Source organism: Macrobrachium nipponense, chromosome 21, assembly GCF_015104395.2.
Source record: "Macrobrachium nipponense isolate FS-2020 chromosome 21, ASM1510439v2, whole genome shotgun sequence".
NCBI classification, from domain to species: Eukaryota; Metazoa; Arthropoda; class Malacostraca; order Decapoda; family Palaemonidae; genus Macrobrachium; species Macrobrachium nipponense.
Genome location: NC_087212.1, coordinates 50,044,510 through 50,070,605, shown reverse-complemented (window position 1 = coordinate 50,070,605; position 26,096 = coordinate 50,044,510). Strand labels below are relative to the sequence as shown.

Below are 26,096 nucleotides of genomic sequence, written 5' to 3'. Positions count from 1 at the left end.
TCTACCACCACTCCTGTATGTTATCAAGTGCTCCCTCTTCTTTTTGTAGAATGTGTTCACTATTGCCATATCAAAGGACACGTCAAAGTCTACTATACTCTCTCCTTCTGGGTTTCTCTCCCCAATCCCATGTCCTCCATGCACATGTTCAATTACATCCTTTTCATTTCTGACATGTCCATTAAAGTCTACCCCCACTACAGCCCTCTCCTGCTCTTCCAGTTCTTGCGTTACCTCACTCATTTCGTTCCAAAAACGGCTCTTTTCTTCCTCTGTGCAGCCCACTTGTGGAGCATAAGCGCTAATGATGTTCATTGTTTCCCCTCCATAACATATCTTCACTCTCATAATGCGGTCATTCATTCCACTCACTTCCGTCACTGCATTTTTCATTTCCCCCGACAACACTACACCAACGCCATTCCTACCCTGTCATTTGCTCCACTATAGATTAGCTTGTAGCCATCCCCCAGTTCTTTGGCTTTATTACCCTTCCATCGAGTTTCCTGAACACACAAAATATTCACTCTCTTTATCCTCATCAACTCCGCCAACTCTCTTCCTCTTCCTGTCATAGACCCAATATTGAGCTGGCCTATTCTACGTAATATATTAAGTTAATTGACTAACCATAATTTCATATTTGTAAGTGACATCTATCCAAAATGTAATAGTCTCTCCTTTGTTTGAACATTGTAATGACAGATAATTATACAGATTGCCTGTCTCTTGTAGAGTGAGAGTACAACTTGGTTTGGTGTGGTACTACTGATTATGCTTTTTATATTTTTCATCATACTTTTTGATATCCTTTATATTATCTATTATCTATTGGCTATCACGCATGCATAGTTTTTCTTGCTTAATACTGTGATAGTAGTGTGATAACTTTTACATATCAATGTCTGTCTGATAATCTACAGGTATTGGTCTTTAAGGAGTGGGACATTTTGATGAAGATTCATTTTTAATCTTTTATATATGTATTTTTTGCATATTCTGTGTAACTTTGTGTTAGTAATTTTATTAACTCAAGTTCTAATACCAAGTTTGTTTTTTTAGGTGCAAGATTATGAAGACTACATTGATGGGTACTATATTAGGTATCGTGAGGTTGGTTCCACACATCACTTCCAAATGAAAAAGGTGGTCCGTTCCGCAAAGAATACATACACCTTAACTGACTTGGCTAAATTCACTGAGTATGAAATTTTTGTTGTTCCTTACTACAGAGGAATACATGGCCATCCATCAAATTCTAGGATTATCATGACATTGGAAGATGGTAAGAAAGTAATTTTATTTTGTTTTTTCTTGTTGCTTAGTAGAATATTTCTAGGTATTGTTTGACATTGCAAATAAATTTACAGAACTTCAATATTTCATTTCACCAAAGCCTACAAAGTTATACTGAAAAGGAAGATGTTGATTTATATGAATGATTAACTATGTAAAAACTAATATTTGTGTGTTTTACCCTAGTTCTACTAATTATCCATTTTGTTACAGTTCCTACTGCACCTCCAACTGGAGTAGAGAGCTTGGTATTGAATACTACCAGTGTTGTGTTGTCTTGGCAGCCTCCACCGATTGCACATACAAATGGTCACATAACTCATTTCTCCTTATGGTTATTTATTAACAAGACTGAGTGGCATTCCAATTTAACGGTTGCTGGATCATTACATAGTATTACTCTTCACAATCTCACATTTGGAGCCCACTTCACTGCTACTATTGCAGCTCACACCAGGTATAATCTTCAGCTGGTATTGAAAATTGTTGAACTGTTTATCTATCTTATATTTTCTCATTCACAAGGATGATGTACTGCATGGCATTATTCTTCACCTTTTTTATAGCCCCAAGAAAATATTAATTAAATATTCTAGCTAGGAAAAAGACTGGCTCAGGAATGATTATTTTTCTTGGCTTGGGTTGTTAATTTGTTACAAAATAAGTAGTGGTCCTTTGAATGTAACCTTACTTCACCACATTAAAATAGCACATATTCCAGGGTGAACGTAATAGTTATTTGATTTTATTTGTGAATGTATGACATATTGGATGGGATATAAAGAGTGAAATGATGGTTGAATTATATTTCAAGACAGAAAGCTAGGGTGAAGAGAAAGAGGTGAGATTCAAGGAATCAGTATCTCAACATAACAGAGGGAAAATCTAGAGAATATCAAAGATATCAAAATGGCTAAGGAATAGTGGAAAAGAAGTGAAAGGCTCAAAATTTATTATATAAAGGGTGTAAATGGAGAAGTAAAAACTAAAAAGAGAGGAATGATTGTAGCAGCTTTTTGAAAATCTTGAGAATGAAGACATTAATGTTAATGGCATAATAGAGATCAATAAAAATATAATGCTCCTCCAGTTTTATGCGTTTCACATTAATGCAGTCCACTTTGTTGCGGATTTTTGTGGAACACATTATTCACTTTTCCATGGGGAACTATCACTAATTTGGGTTTTTTCTATTGACCATATCACTAAAATTATTACATACTAATTTGCTCTTTCTTTGTAGAGCAACACCATTTATTCACTAATTACTGTATTTTTTCATATTGTGTATGTGGCTAAATACTGATTTTTATTATAAAAATTATTTACAGTATACTTAAAAAGGGATTTTGACGAAGGAAAAATCTATTTCTGGGGAGAGACCTGTGTCGCCCGGTGAAAAGATGCTGCTTTCCTCTTTTCTAGTATAAATAACCTCTAAATATACCAGAGAAAAAAGTTAGCGTGGTATGCAGAGGTTACTACCCTCGCGCAAGCACCCAAAGGGCGTTGGGTATAAAGTACAGGGCGTGTGGAAGCCACAATTCACAGGTCTTCTGCCAATTAGAGGTTTCCTCCCCAAAACCCCCACAAGGGGTGAGCCGACCTACCGGCAACGCCTTCTCTAGCCTCTATCTACTACTGCTACTACCTGACGCTAGCGACCTCTACAATCCTAAGTTTTAGATACTACCCTGGCTTGGATAGGTGAAGGGAAGAAGGGAAGGGAACACAAAATAAAAGGGGCTGGGTTTCACCGGGCGACACAGGTCTCTCCCCAGAAATAGATTTTTCCTTCGTCAAAATCCCTCTTCTGGGTTGACCTGTGTTCGCCGGTGAAAAACTACCAGAGAATTCCATCCAAGCCTACTAAATGACAAGTAAATCATAGTAGGAGAAATAAAACCTGAGGTTCAAAACTTAAGTTTGCTCTCTTAAAAATTACAGTAGGACTAACAAAATGAACTTACACTTATAAACTAATTATTCTAAGACTTAAGCTATGCCTTAGAAATAAAGAAAACTAGAGGAACTTAAAATTAACAAGGAATTCTATAAGGAATTGTTGAAGTCCCCAAAAAATATATACAATCCCACCTATAAAAATTGACATCTAGGAACAAGTATATGTACAAGACAGGCGGCAGGATGGCGACCAGTTCCCCTCAACCGAGGAGAGAGGTAATGTGGTGAGTACGAGTGAGGCAGGTATAAAGGATAAGGTAACAGGAGGGGGGGGAGGGGGGCAAAAGATGTCTTAGGATGTTTTGGGATTATAGTTTGGGGTGTATTTTGTTTGAAATATTACACAAATTGTTTTAGTATGACAATTTAAAGGTATATTTTTGTTTGAACTATCAAATTAAGCAGTGAAATGTTAAAATAGACAGTTATATGCATTTTAGTTTATGGGGTACTGGGTATTTGGCAGTTATAAGCCAGTTCTAAGAATTTATAGAGGTGATTTTTTATTTTTGCATTTCTGTGGCAGGTTCTGGAACCTAATACCATGTAATAGTGGGGTAGCACTGTATAACTTTTTGAGGGGTTTAAAGGGCTACTCTGAGACTTGAATTGGAAGATTCTGTGACTTCTGTCTCAGAACCTTCCAGAATAGCCAACTGCCCAATAAAAGCACCCAGAGAGCAGGTCATCCTTGCACATACTAGAATATGTAAAAACCTGTTAAAGGAAGATGTAGGACACATTAGAAGGGTTGATGTATGATGCCAGGACATTTTTTGGATTTATTATTGAAGCTGTTCTTTTGAAGCTACAGTTTATATATATATATATTAGTCTATAGTACATAATTGATATTGGCATTAATGAACTTTTAGTGTAAGCTAAAGTATTAAGAGGAAAACTACATAGTATTGGAAATGAGTAATAATATATCAAGAATACATACCTTTTTAAAGGTATTATTGATATATTTTAAAGATAAAGTTATCAAACATCTGTCTGCAGTTGCACAGGAACATAAGGAGAGTCAAAGCAATTCTGAAACATTAGGGATGCATGCTGACCTGGGTGTTGGACCAGGTACTGATTTTAAGAGTCATTTGGGCAATTTTCAGTCTTTCTTGCTAGAAGTAGTCTCAGCAAGCATACAGCTTTCAACAAGAACAGGAAACCTCAGAGTAAATTAAAAGGAGCGGCTTTGATTGGCTACTATTGTATTGCATAAAAGATACATACAGTTAAGTGTGTCTCCGACTTATGGCGGATTCTATCTTACTGCACTTTTTTAGTGCTGTTGAAAGTGTTTTACAGCACAGTGAACTTGATGTTGCATCAAGTTAAGGCACTAACAGCAAGAATAGGCATCGACTTAACTGCGCTTATGGCGCTGTAACTGGATGCAACATCAAGTTATGGTGCCAAACATCAAGTTTTGGCACCATTCAAGGTGAAACACTTGACTTTAGGCAGAAATCAACTTAAGGCACGGCGCTTGAATAGATCCTCGCCTTAAGTCGAGGACCTACTTCATCACAGTTTCAATATTCAGTATATAAATATTACAGGCTAAAGGAAAACAGACTTGAAATAAGGACGGGAAAAGATTGGTAAAGCAAGAGAAGAGAGCATTACAATAGTAAACTATTTAGTCTCACAAATTACAATATTTAGTGTTACATGGAGTAACAGGAAGCAGGAGAGGGAACTCCACAAAAATGCTATCAATATATAAGGACTATACTCGGTTTTTTTCCATCTGTCCACCCGCCTGTGGTGTTTGCGTATGGTAACACTGGGTCCCAGGCTTTAGATAGTTACATTCAGCTGACGTTCAACAATTATAATAATATCCTATTTCGAATATTAATGGTGTAATTTGCATACAGTTAATTATTAAAACACTTTTCAGTTGCAAATGTACACCCAGATATCCTTTTATTAACCTAAAACTTACACATAGCGTAACTATCTAAAGCCCGGGACGCAGTGTTTCCATACGCAAACACCACAGGCGGATGGACAGATGGAAAAAACAGAGTACGTATAGGTATTGGCTTAAGGCTTACATTTCACTACACAGTATCTGAAGATAAGGTTTCAGCCCTTCATTGATTAATTGCATTATATGCAAAACTGTAAAAAATGTCATTATTAAGGAGAGATCAGTCCTGATCAAAATTAAATTTTTTAATTGACAATGCTTTTTCCTGATGGAATTTTATGAATTTTCTTATTGAATTTTTATGAATTTTCTTATTAAGTATTGTAAAGGAAATAAATAGCACTTAAGTATTGTAAAGGAAATAAATAGCACTTACAGCACTGCAAGTCCAGGTTATAGCGCCATAAAGCAGGTAACTGCTGTAAATCCACTTATAGCCGTGAAAATTGTAGTTAAAAGTGTCATGAAACAAATGTTGTAAGTCCAGAACAACGTAACCCAAGGACTGCCGGTAGGGAAATGTGTACAGTGTACAAGTACTGTATTAAGTAATTCCAATTTTCAAATGCCACTGATTTTCAGTATCATGTTGTATAACTCCATCATATTATTTCAGAGCTGGACAGGGTCCAACTAGTGGAGGTCACACATGGTTGCAAGATCCTTCTGCAAGAGATGGAGCAGAGGAACCACGTAGAGTACAAACACCTCTTGTAGCTATGTTGAGGGAAACCTGGTTCATTGGAGCTGTTGGTGCAGCTGGTTTTATTGTTCTGTCAATATTTGTAGCTGTAGTTTGCTACCGTCGGAAAAAGCTTGAAAAAAGAGCTATGGGAGGTTAGTGCATTTAGATGATAATACATTATATACTTGACAATCTGCTTGGTGCTCTGGCACAGGTGTATTCATAATGGCATATTGTTAGCTATTTTACTTATTTCTGAAGGCTGATAGCATAACACACTTGCACTAAATGGAATTGAGTTTTACCATAAGTGAATGGAAATCAAACAGTACCTATAATAATTACAATTTTTGTTCTTTTTAATGATTTCTGAATTTATTAAATTTTAATCCAGTAATACTGTACGTTAACATAATTCAGTTGTGGGTTACCAATGGGATGTTTTATAATATTTGGGAAAATATCTCATAATAATTACAGCATGTAGTAGATCATTGTTTAAATACAGCAAATTTTTGTTTATTCTGCAATTACGTATTGTCTGCTTCATTCATTCAAATTGACTTCCCACAGGTTATAAGCTTGATAGCAGGAGTGTTAATGGCACTATGACAGGTGGTCTTTGGATTGAAAGGGGGCCATGGGGATCTTCTCCCGCTGCTGTAGAGGAAAAAACTGAAAATGGACCTGAAAAGTTACTTAATCTTCACACTGCTGCTGCAGATTATGCTGAAGTTGAAGGACCTCCCATGTCCCTTGTACCTCCTGGACCTCAAACTTTGGGAACACCTGTGGCTTATGCTACCACAAACATTGTTCATGGAAGAAATGTAAGATTCTGATGTTTTTGCAGTTGATTTGTTGATTGATTGATTGATTATGAAATTTAGGTCTTGAAGACCAAGTGCCAGAACCCATCAGAATTATTCAGCACCAAAATTAATTTGTCAAGTTTTAACGTGTGCAAAATTTTCTCGAATGAATACTTATAAAAGAAGTTCAACTTAGACATTCTCCCTTCATATGGCTCCCATATCAAGTTTTAAATTTAAATGATTTACTTAATATTTAGTGTTGAAAGTTAATTTCAAATTTGTACACTTGCTCAGTGTTGTTGCAGATCATTGAAGTGTCCAGTTTCAGTGTAGATGAATGAAAAAAAAGAAAAGTATTCTCACTTCAGTAGTTCTTTGTTTCCCCATGATCTGCAAACATCTGTTTGCTTAAATAAATAAGTTAATTTCAGGTGCAAAAGTTAATGTTACAGAAACTCAGTAACTTGATTAAACCCATGCATAAAAGTGAGGAACTGAAGGAAAAAATGTTAATCCTAATCCCAGGAAGAGGACATAGGCCACCTGTAATGTACTTGTGTGCTGCACACTGTAAGGGGTAAAAAAATGGTCTTTGCTGCATCCTTTCATTTCCATTTTTAAATACTTCCCATCTTGTACTTTTCATAGTTTCATTTTTGGTATCTTCAAAGTTTTCAGGTCCAGTTCTAAAACAAATCTTTCATGTCAGCTGTGAATGAAGAATTGTACATCATTGGTTCAATTGAAGTGCTAGTAGTAGTAGTAGTAGCCGTATTAGTAGGCTAGTTTATAGAAATCAACAAAAGTAAGAATGGAGAGAATTCCAAATCTTGGCAGCAGAGGAAATGGAACTTGTCAAATAAGCAATCCAGATTAAATAGGTAATATTGGCTTGAAAGAAGGGACTCTCCTTCACATCAATAGAACAATACAAAGTAGGAGGTACCCTTTCAGACATTCTTTCAAGACAAATGTTGAATGATGAAGTATTAACAGTGTGGTATTCACGGCATGTAGGCAAGGGGTTCAAGATGAAAGAGGTGAAAAGCATTTTAACCATCAGCATAATTTGTGTAGAGGAGGAAGGGGAGGAAAAAAGAGTGAGAACAAGACTAAAATTGGACAAGATCTTGGCAATTAACATTGGTTTAGTAAATGTATTTCTCAATATTTACTAAAGACATTTTGATATGGCCCCAAGTTCCTCATTGCAAGTGGATTTCACAGCCTCATATTTGTGTTATTCTAAGTTCTGTGATTACCATATTTGTTCTAGTTTCATATTATTTTATCAGCCCAAGAAGAGCCTTTATTAGGCTCAGAGGTCTGGATAAACTACTAATCCTTTATAATAATGATAATCATATTACTATCATTCAAAGTACTACACATATTTTGTTTCTCTTGTGTATCACCAACCTACTTTTATTCTTTTATGCAGGAAGATTTTGACAGTGAAACCTATTACATAGCGAGAAAAAGCCAGTTAATGACAAGGAAAACTTGAGGATCGGGGGGAATTATTTTTTTCTTCTTTTGTCAAAGCCTGATCAGTGTACTGTAAGCAGCACTTGGCTGCAGAAGCACATTCCATTAGTAGTTTCAGTATGACAGTGGTCACATTATTCCACTGTTGCTTGTCTGAGAAAATTTGTCATTTCACTTGAAACCATGGGTAATCCTGCTATACTGTGTTCAGAAACGATCGGGCCACCCCAGACATTTTATTATTAAGTAACCAGAGAGTGTGCTTTTTTGTTATAGTGTTGGATTGTAAGGTAAAAGTAAATGTTCTGATATATATATATATATATATATATATATATATAATATATATATATATATATATATACCATATATTCTCTTCTTTCCCACCATTAAGGGGTCAGTTGCCTGATGCGCCTTCACTGCCTTCTATCAAAGGCATCATCCTCCACCAAACCTCTTCTTTCCATATCTTCCTTCACTTTATCTTGCCATCTAATTCTGTCTCCCTCTTGATCTTCTTCCTCTAACAGGTTCCTCCCAAGCTCTCTTCTCTCTCTCCGCGTCATCCACCCTCAACACATGCCCATACCATCTCAATTGTGACACTCTTATCACATCTGTATTCTTTACTAAACCTGCCCTTATTTCATAATTTTCCAGTCTCTCATGCAGTGATATTCCCATAATCCACCTCAGCATTCTCATCTCTGTTCTCCCAAGCTTTACTTCCTCTTTTCTTCTTAGAGCCCATGTTTCTGCTCCACACATTAACACTGGTCTTATCACTGTTATATAACTTGAGTTTTAGCTTGATTGGCATTTTCTTATCACATACCACTCCAACTACCTCTCCCCAATTCCCCCATACAGCTTTTATGTTATTGTCAACTTCAGCCTCACATCCTCCCTCTTGGCTTAAAGTAGATCTAAAGTATTTAAACTTTTCTGCCGGTTTTATAATTGAGCCTCTTTCTTGTATTACTATTCTGTCTATCTTCCCTACTGTTCAGCAAAACCTCTGTTTTATTCACATTTACGTTTAATCCACCCCTCTCTAAAGACTCCTGCCACTCTCCAATCCTTCTCTGTAGGTCCTCTTCATCGTCAGCAGTAATCACCAGATTATCGACATACAACTACTCCCACAGCTCTTCATTCTTTATCTCTTCACTCAACACATCCATGACCAGCACAAACAAAAATGGGCTTAATGCTAATTCCTGGTGTAATCCAACACTAACTTCAAAGTTTTCTGTTTCCACAACTGCTGTTATTACTTTTGTGCTCGTTCTTTTATATATCATCTTTCCTTTTCCTTAAACACCAAAAGCAAAAATAATTTAGAAGTTGTAAGGACCAGGCTGTGGGGTATTCTTGTTAATGTGTCATTTACCTGAAAATTTTATCATTTATTTTGTAAAAGGGCAGATATATTTCTTTGTATATGAGTGTGGCACACTATATTTTCTCTAGAGTTTCTAAAGGATGCACAACATTTTTCAGGGTGAGAAGGTGGAGCCAAATATTCCTGTGTATGATAGCATGTATGGGGACAATAGTGGAGTACACCAGGGTGATGATAACCTTGTGCTTTACTGCACTCTCAAAAAGCAACATCTCCACAAACCTACACTTTCACCTGCTGGTGCCAACAAACAGGTAAGGTACAAAAAGTAAAAATTGAACCAAATTTTCGTTTGGGCACAAACCATTTTCTGAAGAGTTGAAATGAACAAAACTTTTGTGCTTTGTATTTGTTGTTTCCTAACCATTGCTATGAAACTGCAAAGACTTTTATATTGTATCTGATGTTTCCCTACATTGACAAATCTTACATTTGATATCCCAAAATGACAATGATGCATGAAGGTTCATCACTGGATATAGAATGTCATTTAGAGTAAAGTACTTTCCTGCTTACCTGTGCAGCTGAGCACAGTGTTTGGAGTTTTTTCCTGCAGTAACTGTTGTCATATTTTTATATACTGGTAACTTTTAAGGTAGTAGTACCAAGAACTTCTAGGAACTGGTAAAATACATTGTAGTTTGTGTTTTCCTGTAAGTTTAGACTGCAAATGTGCAAATCAAAGATATCTTTGTTTGAGGAGTGATAACTGTCAAGCTCTTCATGGAAATTAGGTGCCTCATCAACTAAAGGACTTCTGTAGGACATGCAAAATAAAGAATATTTTAGGTAAAGGACACTATAGACTATTAAAAGGAGCTTGGTGGACTTGGCTAAACCAAGTCTGAAAAGAAAAGAAAAAGAAAGGGGTATGAAAAAACTGCCTTATCCAAGAATAATTCAATTTTATTATGAAAAACAGAAACTGGAAGTAAATTCCAAAACTTGTTGGCAGAGAGAGAGCTCATGTTCCTAGCATACACATTCTTGAAGTTATTCATTTAATAGGAAGCATCTTCAACTAAATCTGATTACTTAATTATTTTAGTTTAGATTGGGTAACCACAATAATAAATACTATTCCATTTGTCTCAGAACATTGGCGCTTCTTGTACAGATCACCTCCATAATTAAAATAAATTTGAGAAGCATTTGTTTTTTCTTTGTTTAATTTCTCTCTGGAAGTCAACCAGTTTAAAGTTCCTCCATACTGTATTGTGCATGTACTATTTGTGAATTTTGCTGCTTAGGAAAAATTTTTGTCTTGAGTTTATAATCATTATTTCCAGTTAGAAGTTTAAAGGTCTGTTTCTATAAATATACTTTAGCATAGCAGTTTTTATGGGAAAATGAAAGAAATAATGTAAAATGTATGGTAAGTTCACTAATGTTGAAAGTTCCAAGTGCTTAAATTTCTGTTCTTGCAGATTCATGTTGGACCTCAGCGTGGCTACTTGTCCCCATGGGAACATTACTCACCCCCTCCCTTGCCAGAAAACCCACCTCCTGGACCTCCTCATCAACATATTCCACATCTTCAAATACCTCAGCAGCATCTTTTCTACAGGCAGCAGTCTCCTGTCATCACGAGGGCTTTGGCTCATCAGGTAATTCTGAGTTTGAAATTATCTCGAGTTATGATATACACTAAAATGTGCATGTCATGCATACTTTGGAACTATTAAAGATTCATGTGTAAATGCAGATCTGTTTTCTTTATTTAGTGGACAGTAAGAGGATCGATATTTAGTTGACAGTGGAATTAGGTTAAGGGCCCAATGGGAACTCATTTCGTCTGGATCTGGATTTTTTTTCTTTCATCGCTTATAACTTGATTTTCCATATTTTTTCAAGTTCAATGTCTTGATTTTTGTAAAAAAAATATTGTATTTTCATGTGTTTCAATCAAAATTGGATTATCATTAATAGTCTTTTGGTGCATCTGCATAATTTATGCACATGGCCTCATGGAGAGACAAAATTTTCAACTTCATGTAGATTGCACCTATATCAAAGAAGAAAGAAATTAAGTACCTAGAATGAAAGTAAAACTTTTAATATTAACTACAAAAGATATTACTAAATATAAAAACAGACTACATATTAATTAGGTCATTGATCTAGGGTCCCACAATGTCAGTCATTCGTCACTTTGTTGTCTGGAACTCTCCTATCTCTGTTTGTGTGCCTTGTTACTTTGAAGTTTGGCATGGGAGGCATACTCTTGCTCATTTTCTGATGTCTGCCTTCATTCCCCACCAGATATACCGCTCCGACAGGGATTGGGCAGTTGATCTGCCCTATTAGTGGGACAAGTTGTTGGCAAGGTTGAAGGCTTTCTTTTTCAACCTTAACAGTAGATATATGGGTAAGGGCATCCAGTACTCTCTTGCAGGCTGTGGTCATCTCTCCATCATTGATTTTTATAGGTCACTCCACGTAAAAAGAGGGGTTCTCCTGCCAAAGTTGCTGTAAGTCCACGTCATCCTCCGAGTCAATGCTATTTCCGGATATGATATCCCAATCTGGACAGTGTTGATAAGTTATCTTGCTGACCACCTGTCTCCATTTTTGGTGAAGGCATGTACCAATGGTCGGTGGTGATTCTGCACCACGAATTGTCAATTGTTCCGATAAGTAATACAAACCCTCGGTCCTTTAACATATGGAATGTAATCAGCCCCAGCTGGAACCGGTAGTAAGCTTTCGAACAAGGTGGTTTGGTAGTTAACTCATAGTCCGATAGTCGGGAGTCCTGCCCGACTGGGAGGTGAGGAGTCACTTTGCTTTCGGCCGCCGTTGGTGTCAGACGTGATGTTACGCCGCTCTGCCCGCTGAGTCGTATGCTAAGATTCTTCATTGTGAAGCGTTTCTCCCCAACTTTTCCTAATTCTGAGTGCTTGTGTTGCAAATTCGTGAGTACTTGGTATTTGTTCATTGTTTTTGTATTGTGCTTGTGGATCGTGATGATGGATTCCCGCGAGCCAGAGAGACCATCCCGCCCCCCCGTAAGCCGCAGATTGTGCCCTGGTGTGGAGGAATGTAAGTGTGGTTCTTTTAGGTCTCTCATTGAAGTAGACCCTCATGACCTTTGTACTCTGTGTCGAGGGCGCGAATGCTCTCGCACCGAGCCTTGTGACTTGTGTATTTTGTGGTCGGAGGAGCAGTGGGCAAGATATGAGGGGAGGAAGAAGGTGCGTAAGCCGGCCAAGGAGTCATCGGAGGGCTCTCCAGTTACTCCTTTGGTCACGGACAAGTCTTCCTCTTTCCTCCCTCCGTCTCAGTTCCCTCTTATGGCTCCTTCCCCTTCAGGGGGAGTGTCACGTACCTTCTCTTCCCTCGATCAGTCGAGCATAGAGGAGGGAGCGCGACACCCAGGCATTCAGTTGTACTGGGGGTCTTCCGTTCGCTCGGGGTAGGAACTGGTGGGAGTCGCCCAGGTGACTCCCGCCAGGCCAGCGACCGCTCTCATTGTAATCTGCCGGTCCCCAGGGTTGACACGACCATTTGCGGGCCGAGGCGAGGAAGAGGTCCCCTCGGTCGCCAGGACCAGCCTCGGCTGGTTCAGGCGACGTGGCGCGCTGTAAGGACAGGCCTCGCTCCCACCGCGACAGTGGACTTTGCCGGTCCCCTGACTGCCGCTCCCACCGGGACCGGGTGGATAGGGGGATTAGCAGCAGCTCTCCTGATGCTCGGGACCGTCGCCACTGTTCTCGGTCCAGCAGTTCTCTCCAGGGGAGCCGCGCGACTAGGCCTGCAGCTCGATTGTCACCGTGGGTTGACAATCGCCTGCAGCCCCCCCAGCACGCCAGTTCTGCTGATGAGCAGGGGAGGAGCGTCAGGTCTACCTCTCCTATCCCTTCAACCTCCTCGGGCTACACCAGGAGGAGCGAGGCGATTAGGAACGACCGCGAGGAGTGTGTTTCTCGCGGTCCCTCCACGAGGGCCTATGAACCTGGCACGGTCTTGGGACCGACCAGATCGTACGCCCAAGTGGTTGGAGACCAAGAGGGGTCTGTTGTGGTTCCTCCTGTGGAAGGAGGAGGGTCTCGGGAGGCGTTCTTCTTGGATGGCTTGACGGCCCATCTCCCCAGGACGCAATCACTCCCGAGATCCAGAGGTCATAGCGCTGATTCGTCAGCACAATGACCTTGGGGAAGGATTGGTGCTCCTGCCCTCCGAGCCTACATCTAGGCTGGAGTCGTTTTGGGGTCCTAAGAAGGAACCCAGGACGACGATGGGTCTGCCCTGATCAGCCTTGGCTGACAGTGTTGTGGGCCAAGTGGACTCTCTCGTTTCTGGACAGGAGGGATTGCTTCGGTCTGGCAAGTCGTCCAAGTTACTTCCCCCTCCTCCACCTCGACAGAGGCACTTCTATGTGCCTTCGGAGAATCCACTGCCGCCCAAACTGGTTAACCCGGAGCTAGCTAGGCTAACTCCGGGTGTGTCTCTTCAGCACCTGCTGGCCGAGAATCTCTGGTTCTCGCAGCAAGAGGCGTTGGCTTTGGAATAGACTGCCATGGCAGCGTTCCAAGCAGTCTCCTGGCTGGACCTGTGGTCCCTCACAGTGTCCAAGGTTGCAGCCTCCTCGGGGAACATCACTCATGAAGGAGACCCGACTTTCAGGAGACTGTACCAGTCTGGAGGTAGGGCTATTTCCTACGTGCCCCACCAGATGGCTAACCTGTGGGCCAACCTGGTTCTGAGGCGTAGGGACGCAGTCCTCACTCGAGTGACCAGGTCGGCAGGGCACAAGGTGGCTTTGGGTCTACGGAACGGACCGGTGCTGAGTTCCTCCTCTCTCTTCCCCAGAGAGATGGTGGACGCTGCGGTGGAACAGCGGCGCACTGATGACAGTGACCGCTTAGTCCACCAGGTAGTCTTGAAGGCGGCTGGGCAGCCTCGAGCCACTGCGGCTAAGACGATGGCCTCGTCAAAGCCGAGAGGAAAGACTCAGCCTTAGACCTCTTCTGCAAGGAGTGACCGTAACCAGCCCTCCTTCTCCCGAGGAGGAGCCGGGAAGAAGGGGGAAACACTAGGGACGGCGTTCCCCCTCACCTGCTGTCGGAAGTAAGGGGGGGGGGGGGGGGGGGGTTGCCTGGCGAGCCATTGGGCAACTTGGCAGCGCCATGGAGCCGAGACCTGGATAGTGGATGTCCTTCGGGAGGGATATCTACTACCCTTCGAGTTGCGGCCACCCCTCACCTCCAACCCGGTCCATCTACAGACGTATGTTCATGGTTCTGCCAGGGACATAGCGCTTCTGCAGGAAGTGGAAGCCATGCTGAGCAAAGGAGCTGTGGAGATCGTATGGGATCAGTCGCCGGGCTACTACAGTCGACTTTTCCTGGTGGAGAAGTCATCGGGGGCTGGCGCCCGGTGATAGATCTCTCTCCCTTGAACCAATTCGTTCGCCAGACTTGGTTCATGATGGAAACGACACGTTCAGTGCTCGATTCCATCAGGGAGAACGACTTCATGCTTTCTGTGGACCTGAAGGATGCATATTTTTAGATACCCATCCACCAGTCCTCCAGGAAGTACCTCCGCTTCATCCTCGACGGGACGGTGTACCAATTCAGGGCACTTTGTTTTGGTCTCTCAACCGCCCCACAGGTATTCACTCTGTTGTCTGCTTGGGCCCACTTGGCGGGGATACATCTTCTGAGGTATCTCAACGACTGGCTGGTCCTGGCGAGCTCCCGGTCGCAGTTGCTTCAGGACGGGGATCGACTCCTCGAGTTTTGTCGAGATCTTGGAATTGTGGTGAACTTCGAGAAGTCAGATCTTGAGCCCAAGCAGAGGATGGAGTACCTGGGCATCCTGATTGATACGGTAGCAGGGCGAGTCGTCCCCGCAGACTCGCGGATCAGCAGGTTCAGGGAGGCAGCTGGACAGTTCCTGTCTCTACAGGAGCAGCCAGCTCAGCAGTGGCAGGTCGTGATTGGCCACCTGTCGTCTCTCGAGAAATTAGTCCCTCACGGGCGTCTTCACCTACGGTCTCTTCAGTGGAGACTAAAGAAAAGTTGGTTGCAGGCAAGAGACCTAGCCTGGTGGCTGGACGACAGGAACCTTGTAAGAGGAGTGTCACTTCACACACACACACACACACACACACACACACCCCGGAGATGCTTCTGTTCTCAGACGCGTCGACCGTGGGATGGGGCACACACCTGGAGGAGTTGCTGGCTGCAGGTGTGTGGGATCATAGCAACAAGCACCTTCACACAAACGTCCTGGAGCTCAAGGAAGCGTTTCTCGCTCTATAATTATAGAGTTCCAGGAACAAGTGATGGGACACTCAGTGGTGTTGATGAGCGACAACACCACGGTGTAGTGGCAGACAAGCTCAGCCATTGGAATCAGGTGATAGGAACCGAATGGTCCCTGCACCAAGATGTGGTGGAAAAGCTCTTCAACCTGTGGGGGGTGTCCAGTCATGGATCTGTTCACCACCCGGCACAACAGGAAACTCAAGGTTTTCTACTCGGTTGTGCCGGACCCATGGGCAGCTGCAGAGGACACTCTTCAACACCCGTGGGACAACCTCTTCGTGTACGCCTTTCCCCCGTTCTGTCTGATTCGCAAGGTGATCAGCAGGGTGCTGGTTACCGCAAATCTTTGGATGATTCTGGTGGTGCCCAAATGGCCTCGGGCTGTTTGGTATCCGGACCTGCTGGCTCTACTCGCCGAAGCACTGAGAGAGATTCCCCTCGGCACAACCTCCTGTGCCAGCCACACATGGAACGGTACCACCGGTCGGTTTGGTCCCTGTCTTCACGGCTGGCTGTTATCCACCATCTCTTGCGAGCGAGAGGCTTTTCTCGCCGAGCAGCAACAAAGATGGCTGGGTACCTCAGGCAGTCCTCTGCAGCTGTAGCGGATTTCCTCGTCTTCCTTCGCCAAGAGAAGCTCCTCTCCGTCTCCGCAGTGAAAGGGTATAGAGCTACCCTGGCCCTAGTCCTTAAGCTGTGGGGAGTGGACATCTCCACTTCCATGGAGATCTCCCTCCTGATGAAGAGCTTCGAAAGGTCTTGCCTACCCAGGGAACTCAGGCCCCCAGGGTGGGACATGACTCTCGTCCTTAGGAGTTTGACTCGAAGACCCTTCGAGCCACTCCGTGAGTCGTCAGACAGGGATCTGACCTTTAAGACCATCTTTCTGCTGGCCCTGGCATCGGTGAAAAGAGTAGGGGAACTTCATGGTCTTTCTTTTGATGTCAAGCACACGAGGGGATGGGAATCGGTGACGCTCGATTTCGTCCCGGACTTCGTAGCGAAGACTCAGAACCCTTCGGTCCCTGACGACCGGTTCGAGTCATTCACGATCCCCTCCCTGAATGACATCACCGATGCTGATGCAGATGAGATGCTGCTTTGTCCTATGAGGGCACTACGGCGCTATCTGAAAAGAACTCCCCACCTCAGGCCTGAGTGTCGACGCCTCTTTGTTAGCACCGGGGTTACCAAGAAGGAGGTGTCCAGGAACACACTTTCTTTCTGGCTTTGATGAGCCAGGAACACACTTTCTTTCTGGCTTTGTGAGATCATCAGAGAGGAGTGACGACACCGGTACCCTTCAACCGAGGGCCCATGAAGTCAGGGGTATTGGTCCCCGTGGCATAGGTGCTGAAGGCAGGGGTTTGGGCCGACCAGATGACCTTTACTTCCTTCTACCTTCGGGATATCGCCCACAGGTCCTTGGACATCTTTTCCTTGGGACCTGTGGTGGCTGCTCAACAAGTTGTGTAGCTTACCCAGCTCCCGAGTGGACAGAACAGCATCGCATCCTTGTGTGACTGGCTTCTCTTCCTCCCCCTTTGTCTCCTTTACCTGTGGGCAGAGGGCTGCGGTTGTCACTATGCTGGACAGGAGGCCAATCCAGGTAAGCTAAACGACTGAGCTCCGTCCTATCCCTTTCAGAATGGATAGCAGCATTTTCCACCACTCCCCTAACAAGGTGGGGGAGTGGATGCCAACAAGATACAAACCCATGACCTTATATTTGGCTCTTGAAGTAGGAACTAGGTCTTGCTTACTATTCATAAGAGGCACGCTTGCCTCCCTCTTATGAATTTGGTCCAGAGGTCTGGCCACTGATTTTGCAGTGCACACCCTGATCAGCTGGGCAGAGGCTAGGATCCCTCCCTCTGCTCTTATGACCAGGGAGGGAACCAAGGTCGGACGAACACCAGTTTAAGACTCAGATTCCACCCACCAATAAGTGAGTCTTCCATATGTTAAAGGACCGAGGGTTTGTATTACGTATCAGAACAAATCACAATTTGTCGAAAATTGTATCTCCCTAACTATTCAAACCTGAGGTCCTTTACACATAGTCCCACCTCATGCCACCCCTCACTCTGTTCCATGGCCTAAAGCAAAGTGACTCCTCACCTCCCAGTCGGGCGGGACTCCTGACTTATTGGACTAGCAGTTAACTACCGAACCACCTTGTTCGAAAGCTTACGACCAGTTCCAGCTGGCGCTGATTACATTCCATATGTTAAAGGACCTCAGGTTTGTATAGTTAGGAAAAATACAATTTTCGACAAATTGTGATTCTTCTGGCATGTGGCAGAGACTCGGTGGACTGCCAGTAACTGTCAAACATGGAGTATTTTTGTCCTGCTGGCAATGGTGATAACTTCATGCTGAAGAATGTCAATGGGTGATGACCATCATGTGCCTTGTTTGAGTACTGTGCTCACTACTCTGCTACTCACTTCCATTGGTAGGGTGAGGGACCTATGGGATAAAAAAGGAAAGTTCAGTGTGGCTGCAGAGGTGGTTGCTTGAAAGGAAAACCTAAAAAATTGTTGGTATGAAAACAAAGCCTTCATGCTAGCCAAAATAGTAATCATGTATTGGACCCATTATTTCAGCAAGGCTGGGCATGAAATGGTGGTAGTAATAGTTAATCATCCTCGCGAATTCTTGGACTGGTTTGATTATTGTTGGGTTTGGGAAGTTTATGTTTGCCTGAACCTTCTTGCAAACTCACCTGATGCGTCTCAAGACATGTTTGATGTTGGGCTGAATATAAGTATTTCATTGACGTAGACAACACAAAAATAGGTTGTCCTGGATTTCATCCATTAGGTGTTGGAAGGTCGTACCCAGTTCTGAAGGCCAAAGCAGCTGTAGTTGAAGGTGTACATGCTGAGGGGGGGTTCATATAATGGCCATTTTTTCTGTCCTCTTTGGCAACTGGGACTTTGAATTACCCCTTTAGCAAGTCAAATCTTTGTAAATATTTTGGTGCCCTCCATCTGGTTTGTGTTGGCGATGTTTGGCAGTGGATACCCGTCAGGTACCGTCTTGATGTCGAGTCTCCAGTGGTTGCCGCAGGGTCACTATGTGCCATTAGGTTTTGGGAGATGCCCAGGGGCTGGAGGCTTTTTGGCTTTTGGACATAAGTATTCCTCCTCATTCCATGTCCTGGAAAGCTTGTCGAGTGTGGGCGGGTTTTTCTGGGGCCAAATGTAGTTGAAGGTGTACATGCTGAGGGGGGGTTCATATAATGGCCATTTTTTCTGTCCTCTTTGGCAACTGGGACTTTGAATTACCCCTTTAGCAAGTCAATCTTCGTAAATATTTTGGTGCCCTCCATCTGGTTAGTTGTGTTGGCGATGTTTGGCAGTGGATACCCGTCAGGTACCGTCTTGATGTCAAGTCTCCAGTGGTTGCCGCAGGGCCACTGTGTGCCATTAGGTTTTGGGAGATGCCCAGGGGCTGGAGGCTTTTTGACATAAGTATTCCTCCTCATTCCATGTCCTGGAAAGCTTGTCGAGTGTGGGCGGGTTTTTCTGGGGCCAAATGTCTGAAAAGGGTATGCACTGGGAGGAGACCTTCAGCAACTGTGGTGATCTGCAGGTTTGGTCAGGTCTTCCTTAAATACCTCCAAATAGGAGGCAACTTATCTCTGGTGCTGGAGTCAGAGTGAGTGGGGCTACAGGGGTAAGTCGTGTGATCAGCTGTGGTTTTGCTACATCTACCATAAGTTGTGGGCTATTAGAAAGTCTGCTCCTAAAAGTGCGATTGTTTTGTGTGCTTTGATGAACGTCCAGTTGTACTAATTCTCACTGAATGACAAATTCATGGTCCATTTCATGTACATTATCAGCAGGGTTCCACTGGCAATTGACACCTGCAGAGGCCTGGGTGTCGACCAAGAACTCCATATTTGATCTTTCATCTGCGATGAAAAAACTATGTGAGTCTTTTTGCCTGTATCTGGAGGACACTGTGGAAAGCAAGCACGGTTTCTCTTACGAGGTAACAGGTCTACCCTCTGGTTATGGTTAGTTTGTCCAGTCGCTGCTGCAAACCTTTTGCATGATTTTTGCCATGCAGCAGTCGTTTTTGCATTTTCAGGTTTTATTCCCGAACCTTGGTGATAGAAACAAATGCCCTTGGTACGGCTTGGACTTGAGTTTGTTTTCCACCTGAAGCTCTGACAGTGGTGTATGGTGGTAGCAGAACCCTCTGGATCAACGTCTGTCTCTGTGTTGCGTCAGGTCCATGGTTGATGCGTTGGGGATGGCCATACTGTTTGGCAGCAGTATAGGACCTATCTCACAAGGTCCAATGTAGGGACATTGCAAATACGTACCTTTCAGTAAAGCTGACGTGCACCAAATGAGGTGTACTGACAGCACTACCTCTACAGGGTACATGCATATTAACTGCTTGGCCAGCTCAGTCAGTTTTTTCATACTCAAGGCTGGAACTTGGTTGGTCCTTAGTGCTTCATATTTGACGATGGTCTTTTGGCTGGCTACTGGCTGATATTGCCAACACTTGTGGTTCATACTAATCCCAGCAAGACCCATGGTATACGTAATTCCTTTCTCTGACTCTCACCTTGGCAAGTGCTGATTTAAGGGAGCAGTGGAGCCACTCCACCATGTTGTTCACTTTGGGTTGTATGTTGTTGTGAGAAAAAGATTTTTTTCCCAAAGCTAGCAGTGAGGGAGGTCCATGAGGTGGGGGTGAACTTGATTCCTCTGTTGCTTGTTACGTATTGCAGTACTCTATGTCTGCTGACCCAGCCAATTAATGCTGTCAAACAATTCTGTTGTCTCCTGTCTTACTGACATTGCTTGTGGCCATCTGGTATTCCAATTGACCTATACCCCTTGGAGGAGGCAGGGGTCCCATGATGTCGACCAGTCATCGCTTTGTTGTCTGGAACTCTCCTACCCCTGTTTCTGTGTGCCTCGTTACTTTGATGTTTGGCATGGGAGGCATTCTCTTATTCACTTTCTGATGTCCGCTTTCATTCCCACCAGATGTAATGCTCCTACAGGGTTTGGGCGGTTGATCTGACCAATGAGTGGGACAAGGTGTTGGCGAGGTTGAAGGTTTTCTTCATCAACACTAAGAGTAGGTATGGGCAAGGATGTCCAGTACTCTACTTGCAGGCAGTGATCATCTCTCAGTCACTGATGGATAGGTCACTTCATGTAATAGGGTGGTTCTCCCACCAAAGTCGCTGTAAGTCCAAGTCATCCTTCTGAGCCAGTGCTATTTCCGGATATGATATCCCAATCCGGACAGTGCTGACAAGTTGTCTGGCTGACCACTTGTCTACAGTATTGGCAAAGGCATGTACTAATGGTTGGTAGTGTTTTCTGCACCACGAATTGTCGCCCTTCTAGCATGTGGCAGAGACTGTGGACTGCCAGTAACTGTCAAACATGAAGTATTTTTGTCCTCCTGGCAATGGGGATAATTTCATGCTAAAGAATGCCAATGGGATATGACTATCATCTCTTTCTTGTTTGTGTGGTTTACATTGCTGTGCTACTTACTACATATCATTGTCAGGGTGAGGGACCTATTGGATCAAAAGGGAAGATTAGTGTGGCTGCAGAGGTGATTGCTGTTTTGGCTAGCATGAAGGCTTTATTTGTTTTCATACCAACAATTTTTTAGGTTTTCCTTTCCAGCAGTCATGCATTGGACCCATTATTCAAGCATGGCTGGGTATGAAATGGTGGTAGAAATAGTTAATCATTCCTGTGAATTCTTGGACTGCTTTGATTATTGTTAGGTTTGGGAAGTCTGTGATTGCCTGAACCTTCTTGCAAACCCATCTGATGTGTCTCAAGACATGTTTGATGTTGGGTTGAATATGAGTATTTCATTGACGTAGATGACACAGAAGTAGGGTGTCCTGGATTTCATCCATTAGACATTGGAAGGTTGCACCCAAGATCTGAAGGCCAAAACACTCGGTGTACACGCAGAGGAGTTCATATAATGGCTATTTTTTTTTTCCTCCTTTGCAACCGGGACTTTGAAATATCCCTTCAGCAGGTCAATCTTCGTAAATATTTTGGTGCCCTCCGTTTGGTTTTATGTGGTGTTGGCGATGTTTGGCAGTGGATACCTGTCAGGTACTATCTTGATGTCGAGTCTCCAGTAGTTGCCACAGGGTCACCATGTGCAGTCAGGTTTTGGGAGATGTCCAGGGGCTGGAGGTTTTGTGGCATGTGTATTCATGCTCATTTCATGTTGTGGAAAGCTTGTTTGGGTGGGTGGGTTTTTCTGGGGCCAAATGTCTGAAACGGGTATGCACTTGGGGACCTTCAGCGACTGAGGTGCTCTGCAGGTTTGGTCAGGTCTTCCTTAAATACCTCTGAAATTCCTGTAAGAGACAACTTACCTGTGGTGCTGGAGTTAGTGAGTCGGGCTTCAGGTCAGGTTGTGATGGGCTGCTGTTTCGCTACGTCCACCAGCATGTTGTGGGGTTTTAGGAACTCTGCTCCTAAAAGTGTGATTGTTATAAAAGTCCAGTTGTACTGCTTCCCACTTAATGACAAATTCTTGGTCCATTTCTTGTATATTAACATCGGGGTTCCGCTGACAGTTGACACCTGTCGAGGGCTGGGGGTTGGAGCGAGGTGTTCTGAACAACTTGCACGTGCCAGTGTCAACCAGGAATTCTGTATTTGATCTTTCATCTGTGATGAATAAAACTCATGGGGTCTTTTTGCCTATACCTGGAAGAAAGACAGCAGAAAGCAGGCATGGTTTCTCTTGGCGTACCACCTCGGTCGCCGCGAGTTCGATTCTCGGGCATTCCATTGAGGTGTGAGAGATGTGCATTTCTGGTGATAAAGTTGACTCTCGACGTGGTTTGGAAGTCACATAAAGCCGTTGGTCCCATTGCTGAATAACCACTGGTTCCATGCAATGTAAAACACCATACAAACAAACGAGGCAGCCAGTCTGCCCTCTGCTGACGTTTAGTTTGTTGAGTCACTGCTGCAACCTTTTTGCATGCTTTTTGCCATGCAGCAGTTGTCATCTTTTTTTTTCAGGCTTCATATCCGGACCTCGGTGGTAGAAAGAAATGCCTAGGGACTTCTTCTGTTTTGGGCTTGCACTTGGATTTGTTTTCCACCTGGAGGTCTGGCAGTGGTGTATGGGGGTAGCAGGGCCCTCTGGATCACTGTCCATCTCTGTGTTGCATCAGGTCCATGGTTTATGTGTTGGGATGGCCGTACTGGGTGGCAGGGTAATTTTGGGAGTAGGACCTATCTCACAAGGTCCAATGTATTCTGGGCATCCCTCTGTGACGGTCATTGTAACTAGCCATCGCAGTTGCTTGTAGACGTGCAGTGGCTACTGGTATCCTATTGCTCCCCCCATGTTGTCTAGGAATTTCTTTGCATTGAAGGCATGCGGCATGCTGAAAGACTAACTTAGTTGGTCCTTCAGTGCTTCATAGGAGACTGTGGTCTTTTGGTTGGCAAGCCATTCTGCGTTTTATTCAAAGACATCATCTGGTATGAACTTGAGGATGCAGTTAGCTTTGTGGAATGTGGAGATGATCTTGAACCTGAAGATGGTCTCTATCCTGAAGAACCAGGCCCCTGGGTTCTGGGTTGTGAAGGGTGGCAGGCAGAAGCTTGCTGATGCTGTGGCATTGTCGCTGGATGGGCTGGTGCTGGCAGTGTTGGTTGTCTTGAAAAAATTTAGCTACAAAATGTATTTTATATAAAACTATAAAAGATTGCTCATGTTATTCACATTTCACTTATTAATGCCATAGCATAGATTTTAAGTCATGTTTCAGTGATAGTAATTAGAAAGACTGTCTAGATATGTCAAACATTTTCAGCCAAATTTTGTTAGTATAGTACAGTTAATTATGCATATTGTAGCAATGCTAAATATCTAAATTCAATTTAACAAAATATAATTTACCTGGTTATTTATTATCTGAACAGATGTCAGCAACGAATTCCCTGCCACGCCACATGGGTAAACCTAAGGCAAGTCCTGTAATACAAAAAAGAGGAGTAAATACTGGTGATTTCGATTTAAAAGAAAGCACAACTTCATCGAAAGAGCTGACCGTTCCTGACACTCCAACTTCTTTGAAGAATTCCAAAGATGAAATTTTGACTTCTCCAGGAGTTGGGCTGCAAGGGCTTCAAGGTTTGAGTGGATCAAAAATAATTGGTGCACAAGGAGTTCCAAGACAGGCTTGGGAAAATGGTACTGGAAAGCTTCCTGACATGTATGGAAGTAGTTTAATCAGTCAGGATCGTATAAACGAGGACTCCGATAAGACATGCCCATACAGTGATGGTACTGTCATATACACTGATCAGAGTGCCCTTTATGAATCCACCTCTGCCTTTTATGGAAGCACACCTGATAAGACCTATGTTGCAGACAGTACGAATCCTCTGATATCATCCCAAAATACACATCTTGACCTTAAACACAACTCTCATAATATTGCTCTGCAAAATAGTCCTCAGAAGATTAAGGATACCAGAGATCAAGAGAATATGCATGATGTTCATGCAGTTTCAGGATCCTTATTGCAAACAAAGCAGCATTCTCGGTAACCTGAGGATGGCCAGTTTTCCATTATCATTAATTGTAAGTGGTACTTTTAAGTAGATAGCTAGAAAAAACATTTGCAGTATATTAAGCCCACATGCTGTATTGATATCAGAAAGGTAGATTATAGGGCCTGAATGTTACAATGAAACCTGTGATGTCTGTCAAGTTTTACAAAACCAAAGGATGAAACATTTTGTGGTTATACTATGTACATGAGTGTTTAATGTATAGATCCCAATCTTCCCTTCCAAATCCTTCTCTAAAGGTGTATAATATTCTATAGTACTACTTAAATTTAGTACGTACAGTATAACCAGATATTTAAATTGAATGAATGTGTATGCATTATGATTACCACAGAATATATATTTATTATTATACAATTACTGAATGTAGGTTTGTGCGATTAAATAATTCTCTAGTCAGTGTTGTTTATCCTTGACCAAATTTATAGAGGAGACTAAAGATAAAGCTGCCTTTCTTGTGGTATGTATCTTGTGGTATGTATATGTACAAAATAAAAGACACCTAGCCCCATTTCTTAAAACTATAACTAAAAGCAAAAAATGTTTTATTAAATAAAAGCCTCATTTTTAGGTTTCCATCAGTCATTCCATCAAGTAACACTGCAATAAATATATCTAAGGAGAATTAACGGGCTGTTGTTAAAATAAATCTGCCTATTAAAAATGCATGCCATGCTATGAATTTTTTTTCTTAGGAACAAGTATTCGAAAGACAGAATTCTGTCTCACAATTTGTAGATATATATGACTGATGATACAGACCGAAATTTCAGAAATAATGTAGAACTTCTTGTAAGTGGTTAGTCCTCTTAGTAGGCTCCTCATGGTGCACTCTTGACAATAACTAAAGGATGTTTGCAATATCCCTTTGACCACCAGTAGCAACCACTCTTTAGCCTAGTACTTTGCTTTCTATTCCCGCTTCTGTTTTTCAATTTTGTTGTCCAACTCCTTAAACAATTATTTCTTATTGCACTGTGGGATTTTCTCCCAGTTCCACCTTGAGAACTTTGAGCTTCATTTCCTTTCTTTTCTGATCTCTTAATCTTACTGTCTAACCACTCTAGCTCCCTCTTTTCAATGACTTGAGTGTTGATTGGCTGAAAGTGCCCGAGTGCTTGGGTTAGCAGCCTAGATTTCATTAATAAATTAATCAACAAATGTACTATTAAGTCTTTTTGAAAATAATGCTTTCCTTACCACATACTACACGTGAAAGATATATATGTAATTGCCATTTTACAGCAAATACAGTCGACTCCCATTATTCCAGGGGGGGATGCATATAAAAAAAAAACCCTCCGAATAGCTAAAATCCAGAAATACTTGCAGCCCTTCTAAAAATGCTTATACCTGTCTATTTCAATAGATTTATCACAATGAATGCATTTATCATGAAACTATGAAAATACAGTAATTACTGAATGTTTCTCAGAAAAATACTGCAAGTGCTTTTCCTTGAATACGTAATGGCTATGTAAATTCCACCAAAATCCACAAATAGGCCAGCCCACATATCCAGAACCACAAATAGGCCAGGGTCAATTGTACTGCATACACAAACCCTTTCAAATAGCTAAAATCCGCAAATATTTGAAAAC

At 42.5% G+C, this 26,096-nt stretch overlaps 1 protein-coding gene across 1 annotated transcript in view; it reads left to right on the top strand.

Moving 5' to 3' along the window:
- Positions 1 to 24,894, top strand: part of LOC135197476 (roundabout homolog 2-like) — a 176,708-nt gene extending 151,814 nt beyond the window's left edge. The window contains exons 13-19 of the mRNA XM_064224541.1: positions 1,063 to 1,285; positions 1,510 to 1,753; positions 5,820 to 6,040; positions 6,462 to 6,718; positions 9,695 to 9,850; positions 11,024 to 11,203; positions 23,842 to 24,894. Of these exons, the coding sequence (XP_064080611.1) occupies positions 1,063 to 1,285; positions 1,510 to 1,753; positions 5,820 to 6,040; positions 6,462 to 6,718; positions 9,695 to 9,850; positions 11,024 to 11,203; positions 23,842 to 24,471 (1,911 nt within the window). The 3' untranslated portion in view covers positions 24,472 to 24,894. The remainder of the gene's footprint in view (positions 1 to 1,062; positions 1,286 to 1,509; positions 1,754 to 5,819; positions 6,041 to 6,461; positions 6,719 to 9,694; positions 9,851 to 11,023; positions 11,204 to 23,841) is intronic.
- Positions 24,895 to 26,096: the final 1,202 nt, after the last annotated feature.